The 17214-nt window shown below is 24.0% G+C and overlaps 2 protein-coding genes across 2 annotated transcripts in view; one reads left to right on the plus strand and one right to left on the minus strand.

Moving 5' to 3' along the window:
- Window positions 1-9929, minus strand: part of LOC105362629 (neo-calmodulin) — a 139635-nt gene extending 129706 nt beyond the window's left edge. The window contains exon 1 of the mRNA XM_011500108.1: window positions 9896-9929. Within this exon, the coding sequence (XP_011498410.1) occupies window positions 9896-9904 (9 nt within the window). The 5' untranslated portion in view covers window positions 9905-9929. The remainder of the gene's footprint in view (window positions 1-9895) is intronic.
- Window positions 9930-12585: 2656 nt separating this feature from the next.
- On the plus strand, window positions 12586-15110 carry LOC105362631 (sorting nexin-4). The gene is made up of 10 exons (XM_011500111.1): window positions 12586-12864; window positions 13045-13151; window positions 13252-13468; window positions 13531-13636; window positions 13799-13908; window positions 13968-14105; window positions 14189-14399; window positions 14623-14755; window positions 14830-14944; window positions 15013-15110. Exons 1-10 carry the CDS (start codon window positions 12778-12780, stop codon window positions 15061-15063), a joined length of 1275 nt encoding a protein of 424 aa, XP_011498413.1. The 5' UTR covers window positions 12586-12777; the 3' UTR covers window positions 15064-15110.
- Window positions 15111-17214: the final 2104 nt, after the last annotated feature.

The raw sequence follows: 17214 nt of genomic DNA on the forward strand, positions 1-17214 counted from the left end.
AAAATTAATTCTTGTAGTTATTTTTTATAATTTTAATTGCACATTCCGTTATAAGTTTCAATTATCGCTTGATTAGTTAATTTTATGCACAAATAATAAAATAAATGATATAATTTTTTATTAAACTTATTTTTAAATACAGAAATTGAATTAATATATACTAATAATATTAATTCTCGTGCAATATTATAAAAGTTTATATTAGATATTGAAAATGTTTTTTATAGAACACGTAATTTGTACCTATTTTCATTACTTAATTTTAATTTATTAGTAATTTAATAGAATATTGCAATTTATAGTTCTCTATTTTTACGTCATGGAATCCATCTTACTTTACCTTGGCCCAATTCTGCAAATTATTCTATATAAGAAAAATAAAATCTGATGGATTAAAAATTTTACGTGCACACAAAGTAATTTTATTATTTGAAAAAACAATATATAATTAAATATAATTACTTTTCTAATCAATAACATCAAATTTCAAATAATTCATAGTTTAAATTATACATAGTGATTTTCTTTAATTATTAATTCTAATTAAATTTTTATTTACAAATAAGGTATTTATGTTTTTATAAAACATTATATAAGTTATTGTGTATAGTACAGAATATATAAATTCAGAGTGATATACAAGATATATTACAAAACATTTATCCAAATTATTTTTATTATTTTCTTAATTATTACAATGATTTGTCTAAGAAATTTAATCAATTAAATAAAAGTTATACGGTACAAATTTAATTCATTTAATTAAATATTCCTTGCTAAATCTACATAGATCCTATGACATAAATAGTACACTAACTGTACATACAATTATAGAAGCTAAAAAAATTCAACAAACTTTTGTTAAATGAAGATCTTCAACATTAAAATAATGAGAAAATGAAAATACAAATGACAGGAGTAATTATTTTTAATCACGTTTATTCCCGCTTACTCTCACAGAGATATTACTTTTAATAATAATATTATCGCGTGTTCACGATCGACTCTTTCTATAATGGACATCCGATCGCTCGATCAATACATGCCTGATTGGATCGTATACGGCAAGTGAAGTACAAAAGCCAAGGAAGCAAATAATCCATATCTTATTATCTATTGAACTGCGTAATACCCGTGACAGAAGGCAAGAAGGAAAGAGATGTTATCTTCAAATGATTCTTTTTTTTCATAATTGGAAATTTTGGTAAGCTTGCTTAAACTACAATTCAGTTTGTAGCTTTTCTAGCATTCCTTTTTAGGATTACTATTTATCTTAGCAATATTCGGCAATCAGAATCCGCTATAAGTTTAGGTGTCTCGATGTGGACTCATCATGTGGCATAATATTTGCATTTAAATACTAAAATAAGTATATGCTGAATTATATATATATATATATATATATATATATATACATACATGCCCGCTTATAACATTGTGTAATACAAATGTATAATATATTTTACAATATATTAGGCATAATTCAGTAGTTATTTTCATCGTTATTTATAATATACTCGAATAATTAAATAATAATAGGAAAATTACAATATACGAAGATATTCTATTTATGTAAATATGCTTATACATGATATTTTTAAATTGAAGCTCTGATTTATTTCCGTACGTCGATTTTTAAATATTTATTTTAGTAACTGAATAATTATATGCAAATGTATTTAAACGGTATAACTAATGTCACTAGAAAATATAAATTGAAATAAATCAAAGAATTAGCATAAATTAATTAAATTTTTTTTTCAAGAATTTTTTTTATAAATTTACATAGTTATTATTGCTATTTCAAATACTTATTGTGCGTGCACATGAGCCCGTGATAATAAAAGTTACTTTGGGAAAAATGTGCACTTCTAATATCAAGAAGATATACATTCTCATCGGTATCTAACTGAATTTATATTTTATAATCGTATTTTGATATAAACATGAAACAAACGTAGGTTATATGGTAAAAAATTATGTTTTAGAGTTCTGTTTTAGAAATTATTTATGTAGCAAAATTATCCATCATACGCATAGATATATATATATATATATATATATATATATATAAGCAAAACTATATGTGATTTACAATAATATAATGATAATATTTTAAGACTATCACAAAAAGCTCTTTGTTTTTACAACAGTGAATTATATTAATAAAATTAAAAATTATACGCTTTAGCATATAATTATATAATGTGTATTATTCTATTTAATATTATATTTAAAATAAACTTAACAATAATTATTGTGTATACCTTATAAATTCAGATTTTTGCAGTTATATTGTTAAAGTCAATTGATCAATTGATATAATCGATAGATTATAAGGGTGATATAGAAAATTTTCAACGGACTAGCTCACGTCTTCCTGTGCCATTAAAATCTCAATTATCTACTGGGTTAATTTTATCTTTGTAATTGCTAGGACACGTGAACTTTTATCCCGGCTAATGAATTTGGGAACTTGTCTTTCTATCGCGTAACTGTACTTTAAAACTTTTCTCAACACTCATCTCAAAAGTTATTCTACAGATCTTTGTATACTTTGAACCGAACACTATTTTTTAAAGTTCCATTACTGAATTAGTCTAAGCAATATTAATATGTAAATTAATAATTTTAATTTCAAATAATATTTTTCATAAATTGGAATTCTGAAATATTTCTTTAAAGGATTTTCTTAGGATTAAAATTGCTATTATAAGCAATAATAGTATATTATTAGTAATTTTAAATAAAATCAATGTATTTGTTAATAAAATTCTAATTATTACAAAGTAAATCTAAATAATGAATAAATCTAAGCAATAAATATATGAATATAATTATTATATTATTTTTATTGATGCCAATTGTTTATTTACTATGAAAAAGAGCGTAGAATTGATATTTATAGAATGTTTAGACATTTTTTTTATATATAATTACAAACGCTTGAAAATCAATTTATCAATAAATCTAATTTAATGACTTGTTCATCTGAGGCATTTGAATTTTTTAATTTTGTCTTATTGTCTTTTGTAAATAATTATACTTCCGTTTTTAATTTTATTAATTTTATGAATTTTATCGGCGATCTTTTTACATCTTTCCTTCAATCTACATTCTCGTTGGTCACACCATTTACATAGAAAAGGACTAGTAAATTTGTTTAACTCTTGTTACATCATTATCATTATATCTTTATATAAAAATGTACTTCTTTTCTAGTATAGAAATACAGATATAAATTTACTAGTGAATTTTCGCAAGAATTTGATACCAAATGAGAAAAGTTCTTACAACATAACTTCAATCATTATGTGTAAACACAGACATAAGGGTATGATGACACATGCTTCAAGTTTTCTGATTTTCTACGGGATGTGAATCAGCAAAGGTTAAGCTTATAACATGAGACGTAGAAAATATAAAAACAAAGTAATATTATCTTTAACTATATATTCTATTTCTAGAGTAACAATATGTTGATCGCATGTAGAGAATACAAAATATTTTTTAAGTTATTTGAGATAAGAAAATAGTTTTTCGTTTAATATTCAAATAATTTTGTATCAAATAAGAATTTACAAGGATCCATATAAAAATTTAATCTACCATTTATGCATAAAAATGATACTTATTAAAAAAATTTCTTTAAAGAATTATAATTAGTGCTTTATGTTTACATATTAATTAAAGTCTATATTAGTAGGATAAAAATATAAATATTTTTCATTTTTATGTATTACATTTTTTATGTATTACACGCATAGTATATATATATATATATATTTATATACATATTGGAACTATATATTGTAACTATATCATTAACGATGTAATTACTAATTAAATATTAGTAATTAAATCGAAAAATATTATTAGATGCTTACCAACAAAATTCTTACGATAAATTATAATTCTTTTTATTATTTTTTTATTCTTCTTTTGATTAAAAAATACGTTTCCTTAGTTGTGCAAACGAATTACATATTTCTACAGTTATTTTATTAAAATTATATTTAAAAAATGTTATGCATTATTTATAAAAATTAATAAGATTTACTTAAAAAGAAAACCGGTGATATATATATATATATATATACATTAAATCTAAATTATAATTTGTAATTCCAACAGTTGTAATCGTTAACTCTATATCAAACAATGATCCACTCTTATTTATTAATCAAAACAAAAAAAAATCAGACACATTAGTCTGCACGTATTTCTTTATGAATATCTGGTCATAATATCGCTAGCAATCATAATATTTACGTATATTATACGCATATTATTACGTATATAACCATGAAAGGTCATAATAGTATGAGATTGAATGACAAGTAATTTAAGGCATATGAATGCGATTGTGATATAAATGATAGTCTTGAGCTTACAAATTCTGAGTTATTACTCAAAAAGTATTTAACCAACATTTCATTTTACTCTTCAAAATTATCAATAATTCACTCATGCCTCAATGCGCATATACAATAAATATGTTTACGATGATATGTGGTTCCATTTCATTTTCTGGATGGATATATGTACATTTGCATAAGCTCCGAATTCAGGTCATAATAGTAAGAAGGTATGCAATTTGATTAAAGAATGATGCAACACAATATATTTTTTGATACTCGTTTTACTATATATCTCTACTTAGTTCGTGGTTAAATTTCTAAATTATTTTATTTTGTTATTCTCTTGCAAGAAAATAATAAATAACAAGTATAATTAAAAAATATAAAGTAACAATATAATAAAACATAAGAAATTTGATACGTGTATTCATGTAAATCACATTTGGGAGATTTTGTGTATACGTGAAATGATATGTGGATACGAGCGAAAAAAATTGTAATTATACAATTATTATATATATAAAAATATTATATTATAATTAAATTTGAGCATTTATATTATATTTACTTTTTTTACTTACTATTATTTATTTAATTTTTATATAATATTTTAACGTGCATATCTTTCAGAATTCATTAAAATATTGTTTTATGTAAACACCTTCATCATATTTTTAAAGAAAATTTCAGTTATTAAAACTAAATTATAAATTGAATTGCTTAAGCAAAAAAATTTAAATTAAGTATTTTTCAATTATCAAGCTTAGCAATTCATTAGATTATAAGATTTTATTTATATTATAAGAATTATTTAACATATTTGAATAAAAATTAATCCAAATACTTTTTTTAATATAGATTATTTATTACATCTATATTAGTTTATATTATATTAGTAATTATTATAGCTAATACTAATTATATTAGTCTATATCATACAAAATTCAATTCTGAACAGCTTAATAGTTGTTAGTTATTTTAGTTGTTAATTATTTTAAATATTGACTGCTTTAGTAAGACAAAAGTTTTTCTATACAATTTATATTTCATAAGTCGAATTTTCTATTTTAAAAATGTTAATAATGTTTCTTTTCGAGATAAGAAATAATATCCACAGGATTGATTCGAGTATAAAAATAAAATTAAGATAATGATGCTTCGTGTACATTTATATTCTAAATATATGTACGATTAGAGCTAAAAAGTAATTTTTCTAACATTCATCTATCAATTTTATATATATTTTATATATTTTTCAAATTTGTTGACGTATATATTTTGGCACTTATGAAATACATTCGTCAATTATAGTAAATATTCTGTATTAATGGCTTTTAAAATTTTATAATTTATCATATTCTTGTTAAAAACTTCTGCTAAATTTTACACTACTTTAGTTTTTCACAGATGACACCTTCTTATAATTTCAATCAAATGTAAGCATATGTTAATAAGTAATATAATTTATTGAAGAGTCACGAATTTTTCTAAATTCTATTTATATATTTAATATTTTATTTGATATTAATTTATCAGAGTCTATCGAATAACAAGATAATATTAGTGTATATAAGCGGTAATATTATAAATCTTATGTGTAAATATTTTCTATAATTTAATTCGACCTATTTTTGTTGCTGTTCCTATCATTTTTTCAATAAATAGATACACGTATTAATATCGACATTTCCTATGCCTATGTGTCTTCAAGTATATTGCAATTTCACTTCAATTAAACTTTTGATGTAGTATATAATTCACATATACTGCTGTTATAATTAAATGAAATTTTTCATTTCAGAATAGGAAATTTTCATCGGTGAAATTGTGTGACTTTTAGTCCACTCGCCTTATTTTTAAATATAATTCTACATTTATTTTAAAACGAATTTATGTTTAAAATGTATATATAATAAATTTTCTTAAAATTTTGTTTAAAAAAGTTGTAATCGATTAAGAAGTTATTTAACTATTATTAATCGAGTTTTCAATCTCAGATATATTATTTATTATTTGTTGAATGTTTTATTAATTTTATACAATTTTCTTTTAAATTGTCTACAATTTAAATGAGTAGTAATGATTTTAATAAGTAATCTTTGTAAATTGTATTTGGTATTACTGTCCGCACCTTTATTTAGTGCAGTTACTGCCAGTATAGTCGATAGTATTAAACGGAAAGTTTCTGTATTGAGCAAAGTTCAAAAATTAAAAGCCAAAGCCTATATATTAACTAATTACATTTAAGCATATGGTAAATTCATTTATAATTAATATTCAATTTAATAAATTAATACAATATGTCAGCTAAGATGAATTTTAGAAAATAAAAATATACTAAAAGAAATATAATTAAAAATTTTCGCTCATTAGTTTCCTCCCTATATTTTTTTTAATCAGATAAGAAAATCGCAAGAGAATGTAATAAATTTATCTATAATTTCTTTATTTATAAATAAAAGTAAAAGTAGAGTTGATTAAATGAAATGTAAAGCTTCTATAGTGATATTCTATATATATATATATATATATATATATATATATATATATATATATATATATGTGTGTGTATATATATATATTTGTAATTGCATACTAGTTAATGATTAACAAAACAATAAATAATTATTTAATATGATTTTTGAAACTCTACATTTAATATAAGCGTGCAGCTATTTACTTTATAAACTTTATAACTACTATTAATCCTCGATTTTAACTTTAAAATTAAGACCTTCATAAAGCTTGTACCTATGACAAATTTATGTGAAAATGAAATACATTAATTCAATGAAATTCATGTTCTGCATGAAGTATTATATATCTCTTTATATTTATTTATATGTTCATTCAATTTTCATCAACATAAGGAGAACAAAATTGATAAAAAAATGGAACAAAAATAAAATAGTAAGTAATTGCAAATTTGATAGTATAATATAACGTAAAGTATTTCGAAATTGGCTTTATAAGTCATATCAACTAAAATTGAAAATTTTGAAGTTGAAACTCTTACAACTACTCTATTTTTTATATTTGACGATTATTTATAGATTTAAATATTTAAGACAATGTTGGAATTTTTATTTCTAATTGTCTTATTTTATCATTTTCTAATTATTTCTTATCTATTTTACAAACATTATTTTTAGTAAAATGAAATTGCGAGAAATTATTATTCTTGTATTATTATTGTACTTATATGAATATTTAGTATGCTTCTATTTTCTATGCATTGCATATCATTTTAAAGAATTTTATAAGCATTCATTAAATGAAATATAATTACAAACAAGAATGTTACAGAAATTTATTGCAAATGACAATTAATTTCAATTATCATAAAATGATTAAAGTTTAGATGATATTTAAAAAAAATTAATAAAATCAATGAATTTCGATTTTGAATAATTCTTCTAATTATCCAGCGTATTTGTAACTGAATATACGAAAATGAAATGTAGCCAAAGAAATATAATCGTATATATGTAAATAAAATAAGTAGTATTATAAAGTAAATAATTAGTATTATAACAATAATTAAAAGTATTTAAATTTCTTTTAACGTCTATTTTAACGAAACACTCTTTATTTTCGATTTTTACGTATATTCATTTTTTATGAATTTTTATTTATTAAGCCTTTTCAATACATTCAATATTTTAAGACTAAATAGTTTTAAAATTTTAATCCACTTATTGGTATAAAGAAAAATTTCGTAAATTAATTATATATTAATAATGCAAAGCCATGAAATTACTATCATGTGAAATTAATTAATTAATTCTCGCTTCATATCGACTTCAAGAAAATTTTAGAGAAAATATATAAATTAAAATAATATAAGAAATAATTGTATGAGATATTGTTAGAAAATATTGCATAATCATAAAAAAAATATTAATGATCAATAATTTTATTTTACTGATAATATAACTAAAAAGGATTGCATTGCATTAGAAGTTAAAAATATTTTTCTTCGTAGGTATAACGACTTATGTCTAAGTTATAATATATATGTGTGAATATTACAGCAATAAATTAAATTCCTGAAAATATAAAAAAATTGTGCAAAATGAACAGGTAATATTCTATATAATAATATAAAAAAATTTATATTTTTTCAAAGGTAAATATTAATAATAAGGTAATAATGGCAATTTAACATACTAAACTCAAAAGCATATTTAGTGTTTTTCAAACGATTTCATAATTTTATGTAATGTAATAATATTTTTATTATATATATATATATATATATATATATATATATATATATATATGGTGTATATCTCTATTCTTTTGTATGAAAGCATTATAGACCATAATAAAAATAAAAAATTTCATTTTATAATTTTAATTAGAAATATTTTAAGTACATTAAGTTTTATATAATGATTAATCAACTCTATCTGCGCAATGAATGAATGAATTATTTAATAATTGAACTATAATTTTTTCAGTATTGTAATTATTTTAATACAAGTTATCTAAAAACATCATAGCACAATACATATTTAGTTTTACATATCAAAGTGAAGGAATTTAATACTAATTACTATATGTCAAAATTTAATCTCTTTTATTAATAATTAACTTTTCTTTCAGTATTACATTTGATAATAACATTGTATTGTATTATACAAAAATAGCTGCAATACTTTCAATGCTTTTACGCTTTATCGTGTAGAAATATTAAATGTCTAAATAGATGGTAGTCACGATTGAAGTAGGAATAAAAATTTATAGTTCGCTTATTTTTATAACATTAAATAAAAAAAATTTGTTAAAATAAATATTTATAATATATTAATATATTTTTCATATTCTCATATGATTAAATGTATTCTTGGCCCGTTTATCGTAATTGATAAAAATTTGAGCACATAAAGTAACTCTTAGTTAATTTCATTGAAATTTAAACAATTGATATTGTGTTACGTAAATAAGTAAGTGATTTTAATTATTTATCATTCAATAAATAATTATTGTTAATAATTAATAGCCTGAAAGTATAAAAATATTACGCTGAAAAATATAGCACTCGATATTAACAAGAATCCAAAGAATGTAAAGTTAATCTTTTACAAGCAATAAACGAACAATTTATTTCATTCTTATTAATACTATGAATTTTCTGTCAAATAATAGTAATTAAAAAATTATGTCAAAATCTGATCTTTCGCAAACAGTCTAAAAATGAATGAATAAAAACTTAACAATGCGTAGTAGCATAATAATTATAGCATTAGTTTTAATTTACATATAATTTTTAAAAGTGTTCCGAACACCTTAGAATAGAACAATAAAAGTTTTTGCTTGAAACGGCGATCTAGCGTACTACTGCAACAATATCTTGATGCGTTAATTGATTCAACAATCTTAAAATTTTCAATATAACGATGCAAGTAATTCAATATAACTTTTAATAACAAGCGATGCAAGTAAAAGATTTAAATTCGTAAATTTAATCGATGCTCATAATTCGAATAAAATAAATTGATTAATAAAGAAGTAAGGCTTGTGTAACTCACCCGACGCATGACACGGAGTGAAAACGAGGAGGTCTTCATGTTTGAAATGATGAATAATTCCTACGTAAACGACGATGAAAATCGCACCTTCCCGTTAGCAGGGAAATATTCCGACAGCCGTGAGCTACGTACAGGAGCAGCAGGACGTTTTCTGTGTCTGCCAGCGATGGGGGTGGCGGCAGCAACTACAGGTGGTCGCTGATCCGGCCGTCAGTCCCCTTCGCCCAATTCTACTTTTCCTTCTACTTACTTATTCGACCACCAAACTAAATTCTGCCGGTGAGGAGGAGAGTAATACTGAACCCGGTAATGAGTGTATTACGGTTGAAAGTCGAGTCGTTTTTCTTTATAAACGCGAGCGAAGACAGTCGAAGGAACAATGTCGCTGAGAAGCTTAGAAGCACCCGCGCTGCGAATACGCGGAAGCCAGGAGATACGAGAGCGAGCGAGGAAGGGAACAGCTACACATTCGCGCACGCACGCATACACACACGCGTGTACGTAAGAATGTAGAGAGAGGGCTGATCAACGAGAGGGAAGGCGGTTGTTGATCGTCTGCTCGTGCGTCGCGGTTTCGGCTGCGATACCGAGCGTGCGAAAGAGAGTGCGTATAATAGATCGAGAGAGAACGAGAGAGTGATAGAGACAGACGGGTAAGGGAGGAAAACACCCTGGCGCTCTCGCGCACACTCGTCCGCCAGGGCCGCGCTCACTTAAGGTCGCGATGGCCCCCCTTGATATCCACTGTGATACCAACATCCAATGTTATTGTTGGTACATTTTATTGCACATTGCATTATCGTGGAGACATGTCCTGTGTTACCCTTCTAATTTCCGATTGATTTTTCGGCTATGATCATTGCCATATCCGCTGGCACAGATTTACAAGGACACGAGCTTCTAATAAAATAATGACGTACTTCGGGATATCGCCTGCGTGAATGTATCTGCGTGATCTGTTGCACTTCGTCATTCGTATATGGGCTCACTATTGTCTTACATGTGTATGTACATATGGGGGCGCGCGCACGTTTGAATATATTATGTTTACAAATGAAGCAAATGTGAGATGAAGGTGAAAGTTGTTTAACTAGAAATGACATTCCACCTTTCTTCATATATTTTAACGTATTATTGTAAATTTTCTAGTATACTTGAAGAAGCATTTATATTATTGAAAAGCATACAGTAGGTGGATGGTGCTTTTTAATCAAATACTTTAGAAATACGAATAAACGTTTTAGTGCAAAAGAATATGTATATGTATATTTTTTTTATTAATCTCTGAGAATTTTATTTAATTTTTGGCACAGCATAGATACATTTGCTGAATTATTAAAATGCTTGGTATTATTAAGATATAATCATTCGTTTAGAAAAATATTATTCTAATAAATACTTATTAATTGACAACTCGAACTACGAACATTTTTTACGATAGAAATATAACGATATAACACCTGAAATCACTACAACATTGTCACACATACTTTCAAGAGTTATCATTAATTTTAATGAGGATTTTACTGCTTAGAATTAAGAATTTAAGAATTACAAATGCGCTTATATATGCCAACCCACAGGCACACACATTCATACATGTGCATACACACAGCACGCATATGCATTTGTCCGTTATGAAAAATAAAATTCTAATTCAAAGAAATTTCATTTTCAAAGAATATTACTATAAGTGCATATGTACATAATTCAGATTTATTTTAAATATTTTCTTATATCAACATAACAAAATATTTTTACTAAAAAACAATATATATGTACAATTTTCTCATTTAATTCAAGTATGTCGTTTTGTATTACGTTTGTTTAATTTATTTAATTCGATACCTGGATCCGAATAATAATCATTATTGCTTCCATTATAATTACTATTTAACTATTTTTACTATTTAACTGCAATTAATATAATATTGCTTTAACACTATTTATTTCATTCTATTAAGATAATATAAAAATTCATTTAAAAAAAAGATGTCTATCGAAAAGTCTAGAAAAACATCAGCGCAAAATTAAATTATTATAATTACAATCTATAAATCACAACAATAATTGATATTCTTAAACAAATTCATGATTTTTCATACAAAGTTCTTATATTTATCAATTTTTTTTTAAACACATTTTAACGGTCGAATTTAAAAATTTTGAAGAACATTTTAACGGTAATAAGAATATTCTATATAATAAAGTATTTTAAAGAGCATAAAAAAGAATTTGATGCCTTGTACAATTTTACAAAGCCAAACGAAGTATGTATAATAATATGAACAATTTTCTATATTATCTTAAATTTTCAATAAATTATTAACTTATGCCAATTGTATTATTTAAATTACAGTTAAAAAAAAATTGTTTCTTACCTTTTTATCACTATTTTAATAGTACATTTTATAATACAAAAATTAATAAACATCATTATTAAATTAATATACTATAAATCAATGTAAGGGACTAATGTAATTACGGTAAAAGAATATGAATATATTTTACTGAACGACAAATTTATAATTCCATTTATGACGTACAATACAAAGTTCCTGATTCAATAAATTCTCAATTAAACCTTTTTATCTCTTATCGATAAAATAGGGTAAATCTTCTGTCACTACATTGCCGTACATGGCGCTAGTATCGTATCTATGAACCTTTCGAATTGCACACACACCCAGCTTGTTGCATATGTAAATAATCAGTATTGTTTACTGACAGAGGCACGAAGGAGAGAGAAAAAAAGAACAAATGAAGCAAAATTACAGTTACAAGTTATGTGAAATTAAATATCGTAAACCTATTGTCTAAAGTAGAACAATTTTGTCTGGTGTTTAAAGAAGAAATTAAGCCACGTTGAAGGAAATATTAGAATGGAGGAAGTCTTTCAAAACGGTAATCCAGAAGACACAGCGATAATTACAAATGATAATGATATTGCTGTCGAAATAAGAAAAGAGGTGAAAGATCAACAAAAATTAATTTTATTGTATAATAGAACAGTTGCCCTTATTACCATTGAACATTCAACAAGATTCACAACAATCTTATAAATAATAAATGGTTCAATGCGTAGCTCTATGCTTGTTGTAAAAAATAATTGTAAGTGTTTATGAAATTTATATTTATTGTTGTTCCAGAATACTTTACTCGATCATATGGAAATTACAATAGTTGAGGCAGAGAAAAGAGCAAATGGAGCGCTGAATTTAAAAGAATTTTTCACCGTGTACCTCATTGAAACAAAGTATATTAATTAAAAGTTTTATTACATTTTTATCGGTGACTTTTATAATATTTATAATAATGTATATTATGTATATTCACACTTAACTGTTAAAATTTAGGGTCATTGATCTAGAATTCAAGGATGCTTTTACCAACATGAGTTCTTTATGGCGTCGTTATACCGAATTTGAATTGTTGCGAGCCTATCTAGAAATCTTATATCCTTTTATTGTGGTACCACCTTTACCCGAGAAGAAAGTTTTGTATGCCTGGCAGAAAGTTACCACTGATACATTTGACCCAGATTTCGTTGATCGCAGACGAGCTGGATTAGAAGTAGGTTTCTCTAAATAAGATGAATCAATAACGTTTATTTTAAAACATCTTTAATCTTTTAGAATTTTTTATTGAGAGTCGCATCTCATCCAATCTTATCCTATGATAAGCACTTTATGGGATTTTTACAACAAAAGGATGGATGGAGGGAAAGTATAAAAGAAACTGGTATATTATTTTGAATACAAATAATATCTGATAATAATAATATTATTATTGAAATTATATTATCATATATAATCATTATAACAATAATTTAATATTGAACTAATTACTAAAAATATTTAAGTGTTTGACATTACATATTTATTACAAAATTTTCCTTAATAGGATATTTACAAATCGCTGAATCAAAATTGAAAGCTTTAAGTGTTGCTGTGCGTCTACGGAAGCCTGATAAACGTTTTGAGACAATAAAAAATTATGGCATAGAACTACAGGTATAAATATATGAACAATTAAAATGTACAGATGAGATAAACTATTTAATTGCTTACAGAACAATTTGTGTAATTTACTTCGTGTTCGTTCTAAGTTAGTTGAAAAACAGTATAGTTTTTATAAATTACATGCAAATTATGGACGGATATTTAGCGAATGGAGTGCTATTGAACGAGAAATGGGGGATGGTTTACAGGTACATTATATTATTATTAGTCAAAAACAAATTTCAAAAAAGATTAATATAAAAAGAGAAATAATTGATGAATTACATTACAGAAATCGGGTCACTACTTAGATTCATTAGCTGCTATGATTGATTCAACACTGGAAGAAGAAGAACTAATAGCAGATCAATTAAAAGAGTGGCTCTTTGGTGCATCTGCATTACAAGCAGTAGTTCGACGTCGTGAAGCTTTACAACTTGGTAAAGAAGAAGCTTGTGATAATCTTTCTGCTGTACACGAGCAAAAGGAAAAAGTTCTTCAAGGTGAATAAAAGAACAAAAGAATTACAATTATAACAAAAATAGAATACAAAAGTTTATTTAAAATTAGGCGATATAATGGGAAAATGAAATTTACATTGTTATTGAATAAATTTTCTTAATTTTCACCGACAACAATTTATATATTTTATAGAAAATTTTATATACAAAATATAGAATAGACAATTACATCTGATTTACATTTGCTTTCATTACTCATTCTTAGGAAAATCAGGACTTATATCCAGACTTTTTGGTTCAGTAGATACAGAAGATGTTCGTGAAATAAAAATACTTCAATTAGATCAAAAAATTAATCAAGGCGAAGAAATAGTGAAACAAACTGACCAAGAATTATCGTAAGTTTTTGTTTTAAATACGAATTGTAATTGTTAATATTTATCAATGAAGAAAAGTTTTATATTTGCAATAGGTTATTTTCTGAAAAAGCTATGGATGATATTGAGAGATTTCAAGTACAAAAGGTTCTTGATCTCAGAGAAACATTAACAGCATATTGTGTTCTTCAATTTAAACTTGCGAGAAAAGTAAAAGAGAATTTCAATTATTTCATATATTGCTTAACTTGAGAATAATAATTTTGCTTATATTTTAGGGTCTTTTAGCTTGGCAACATATCAAACAATGCTTGGAAAGTATGCCGTAATTCAAATATAATATTTTTCAATCTAAATCGATAATAACTTGATCATAATTTTTCAAGAATATAAAAAAAGTAATTAATTCAGTTAAGAACATGCTTAATTTAAAAAGCATGCATATATTATTACAATATTAGTATAAACGTAAAGTTATTTTAAAATATTAAATTTTACTTCGTTAAATATGTGTATACATAAATAGATATGTATACTATATTATGAAAATATTTCTGGAGGAAAATTGGTGTATTAGTATATTAATATACTTTCATAAAAATATACGTCATGTAGCTAGAAAATCCTGACAATGAAGGACTGATTAACTAGTGAATTAGTATGTATAAAGATTTAAATAATCAAATTTAAGGGTTGATTTCACTGTGACAACTTAATATATAGTAGATTTATAACAATGCCTATAATGAATTAATATAAAAATATATATATATATATATATATATATTAATTAAATTAAAGTTTATTATATTGTTTAGCAATATTTAAAGAAATTTAAAATATTTTATATTAACCTAATTATTTATTATTTTTTAAATTACTAAATAATCATAGGTTCCTTTAACAAATTTACCTCTATTATGGATATATTATTGAAATGAATAACAAATATATATTTTTTATTTAAATCTTTAACGTCAATAATGCATAAAAATAACTAAGTGACCAATCTTTAACGTGAATATGTATTTTCTTATTCCATTATTATAGAATATATGGAAAAAATACTTATAAAAGTCTATTGTATATATTAGTATATAGATTTATTAGTAATATCGAGGTATGTTCTACAATTATTTGCAGTTTGGATTTAAATTTATATGTTTGTTTAACATTCTCAGCTGATAAATAAGTAAGTTGATAAAAAATGTTGTTTTCGTTGCAGTGACGTAGTTTATAATTTTTTTTAGAAGAACAATAATGATAATAAAATTGATATTAAAATTTTTAAGCTTATACTTATGAATATATCATTGGAAAATATAAAAAATTTTCCAAATTTTTCTTTGTAATAGTGAAATGAACTTTTAAAATTGAAACAATCATACATCTTTTGACATTTTACACATAGATAAACTAGTGTGTAAATCATTTCTTATAGAAAATAATTTTTCTATAATAAATGCATTATGCAAAAGATAGAATAATTATGTTATATTATATTTTTGTAAAAAAAAAAATTGTTGAACGAATTTCTTAAGGTAAAAACTTATTGATACAGCATTTTTTCAAGCTGTAACTTAAGTCAGTGCTATGTATACTCGCTGAACACAAATTATATCTGTTAAATATTAGCTAAGTTTTTCTTTTATAAATTGGAACTATTATTCTTATTATTATTTTGTATTATTAATTAATGGCAAAGTTTAAACTACATGATTCCTCTTATTAGAAAGTGAAGGAAAGTTTTTACTTTCATAAGCAATGGAATTATGATCTTTGACCGAACCTCTTGTACGACGTACTATTTGATATATAATTTTGACTAGATTATAGTCATGTATTACTGAATTTGTTATTCGTTGTTATACGAATGATGAGTTATACGAATATAGTTTTTCAATTTAGAATAGACACCGGTAGATTTTTAAGTAGAAATGTATAATTACACAATTATTATTTTACCTTATTTATTATTATTATCATTATCATTATTATTATTATTTTTATTATTATTATTACATGTAATCTATATAATCAGTATAGTAATTATATTCACGTTATTTAGACTTTCGCGTTCTTAACAGTATTGACGTCACATATTATACAAATGCTATTAGATGATAAATTTTTAATTCGCATTTATAGCATTAAATTAGTTAATTAAATTAAATATTTGATATTACGTTTTAGAATATACTTTCCTTATTTGTCATAAACAAAAATCTAAAGACGGAGAATATGGGTCAAACCAATAAGAAGCTAGAATGATTCCCCAAAATTACTCGAAAATTCGCATTAGAAACTATCTTAAATACGATGATAATAAAATTGTCTCAAATTTTCATTCCTTGTATTACTAAAAAAAATAAGTCGAAAGATTTTGATGGTTAGAATAAAGCATTTGTAATAAGCAGTCAATGTATACATAATTCTAATGTTGAAGGTGTTACGCATTTTTGCTGTAATACACAGTTTTA

The sequence above is a fragment of the Ceratosolen solmsi genome, unplaced genomic scaffold (assembly GCF_000503995.2).
Source record: "Ceratosolen solmsi marchali unplaced genomic scaffold, CerSol_1.0 scaffold41, whole genome shotgun sequence".
Taxonomy (NCBI): Eukaryota; Metazoa; Arthropoda; class Insecta; order Hymenoptera; family Agaonidae; genus Ceratosolen; species Ceratosolen solmsi.

Bases quoted from the DNA above. Each gene is read 5' to 3' on its own strand.
- LOC105362631 (XM_011500111.1), top strand. From the start codon at position 12,778: ATGGAGGAAGTCTTTCAAAACGGTAATCCAGAAGACACAGCGATAATT. The intron at 14,106-14,188 runs GTACATTATATT...ATTACATTACAG, and splicing joins AAATGGGGGATGGTTTACAG to AAATCGGGTCACTACTTAGA. The intron at 14,400-14,622 runs GTGAATAAAAGA...ACTCATTCTTAG, and splicing joins AAAGGAAAAAGTTCTTCAAG to GAAAATCAGGACTTATATCC.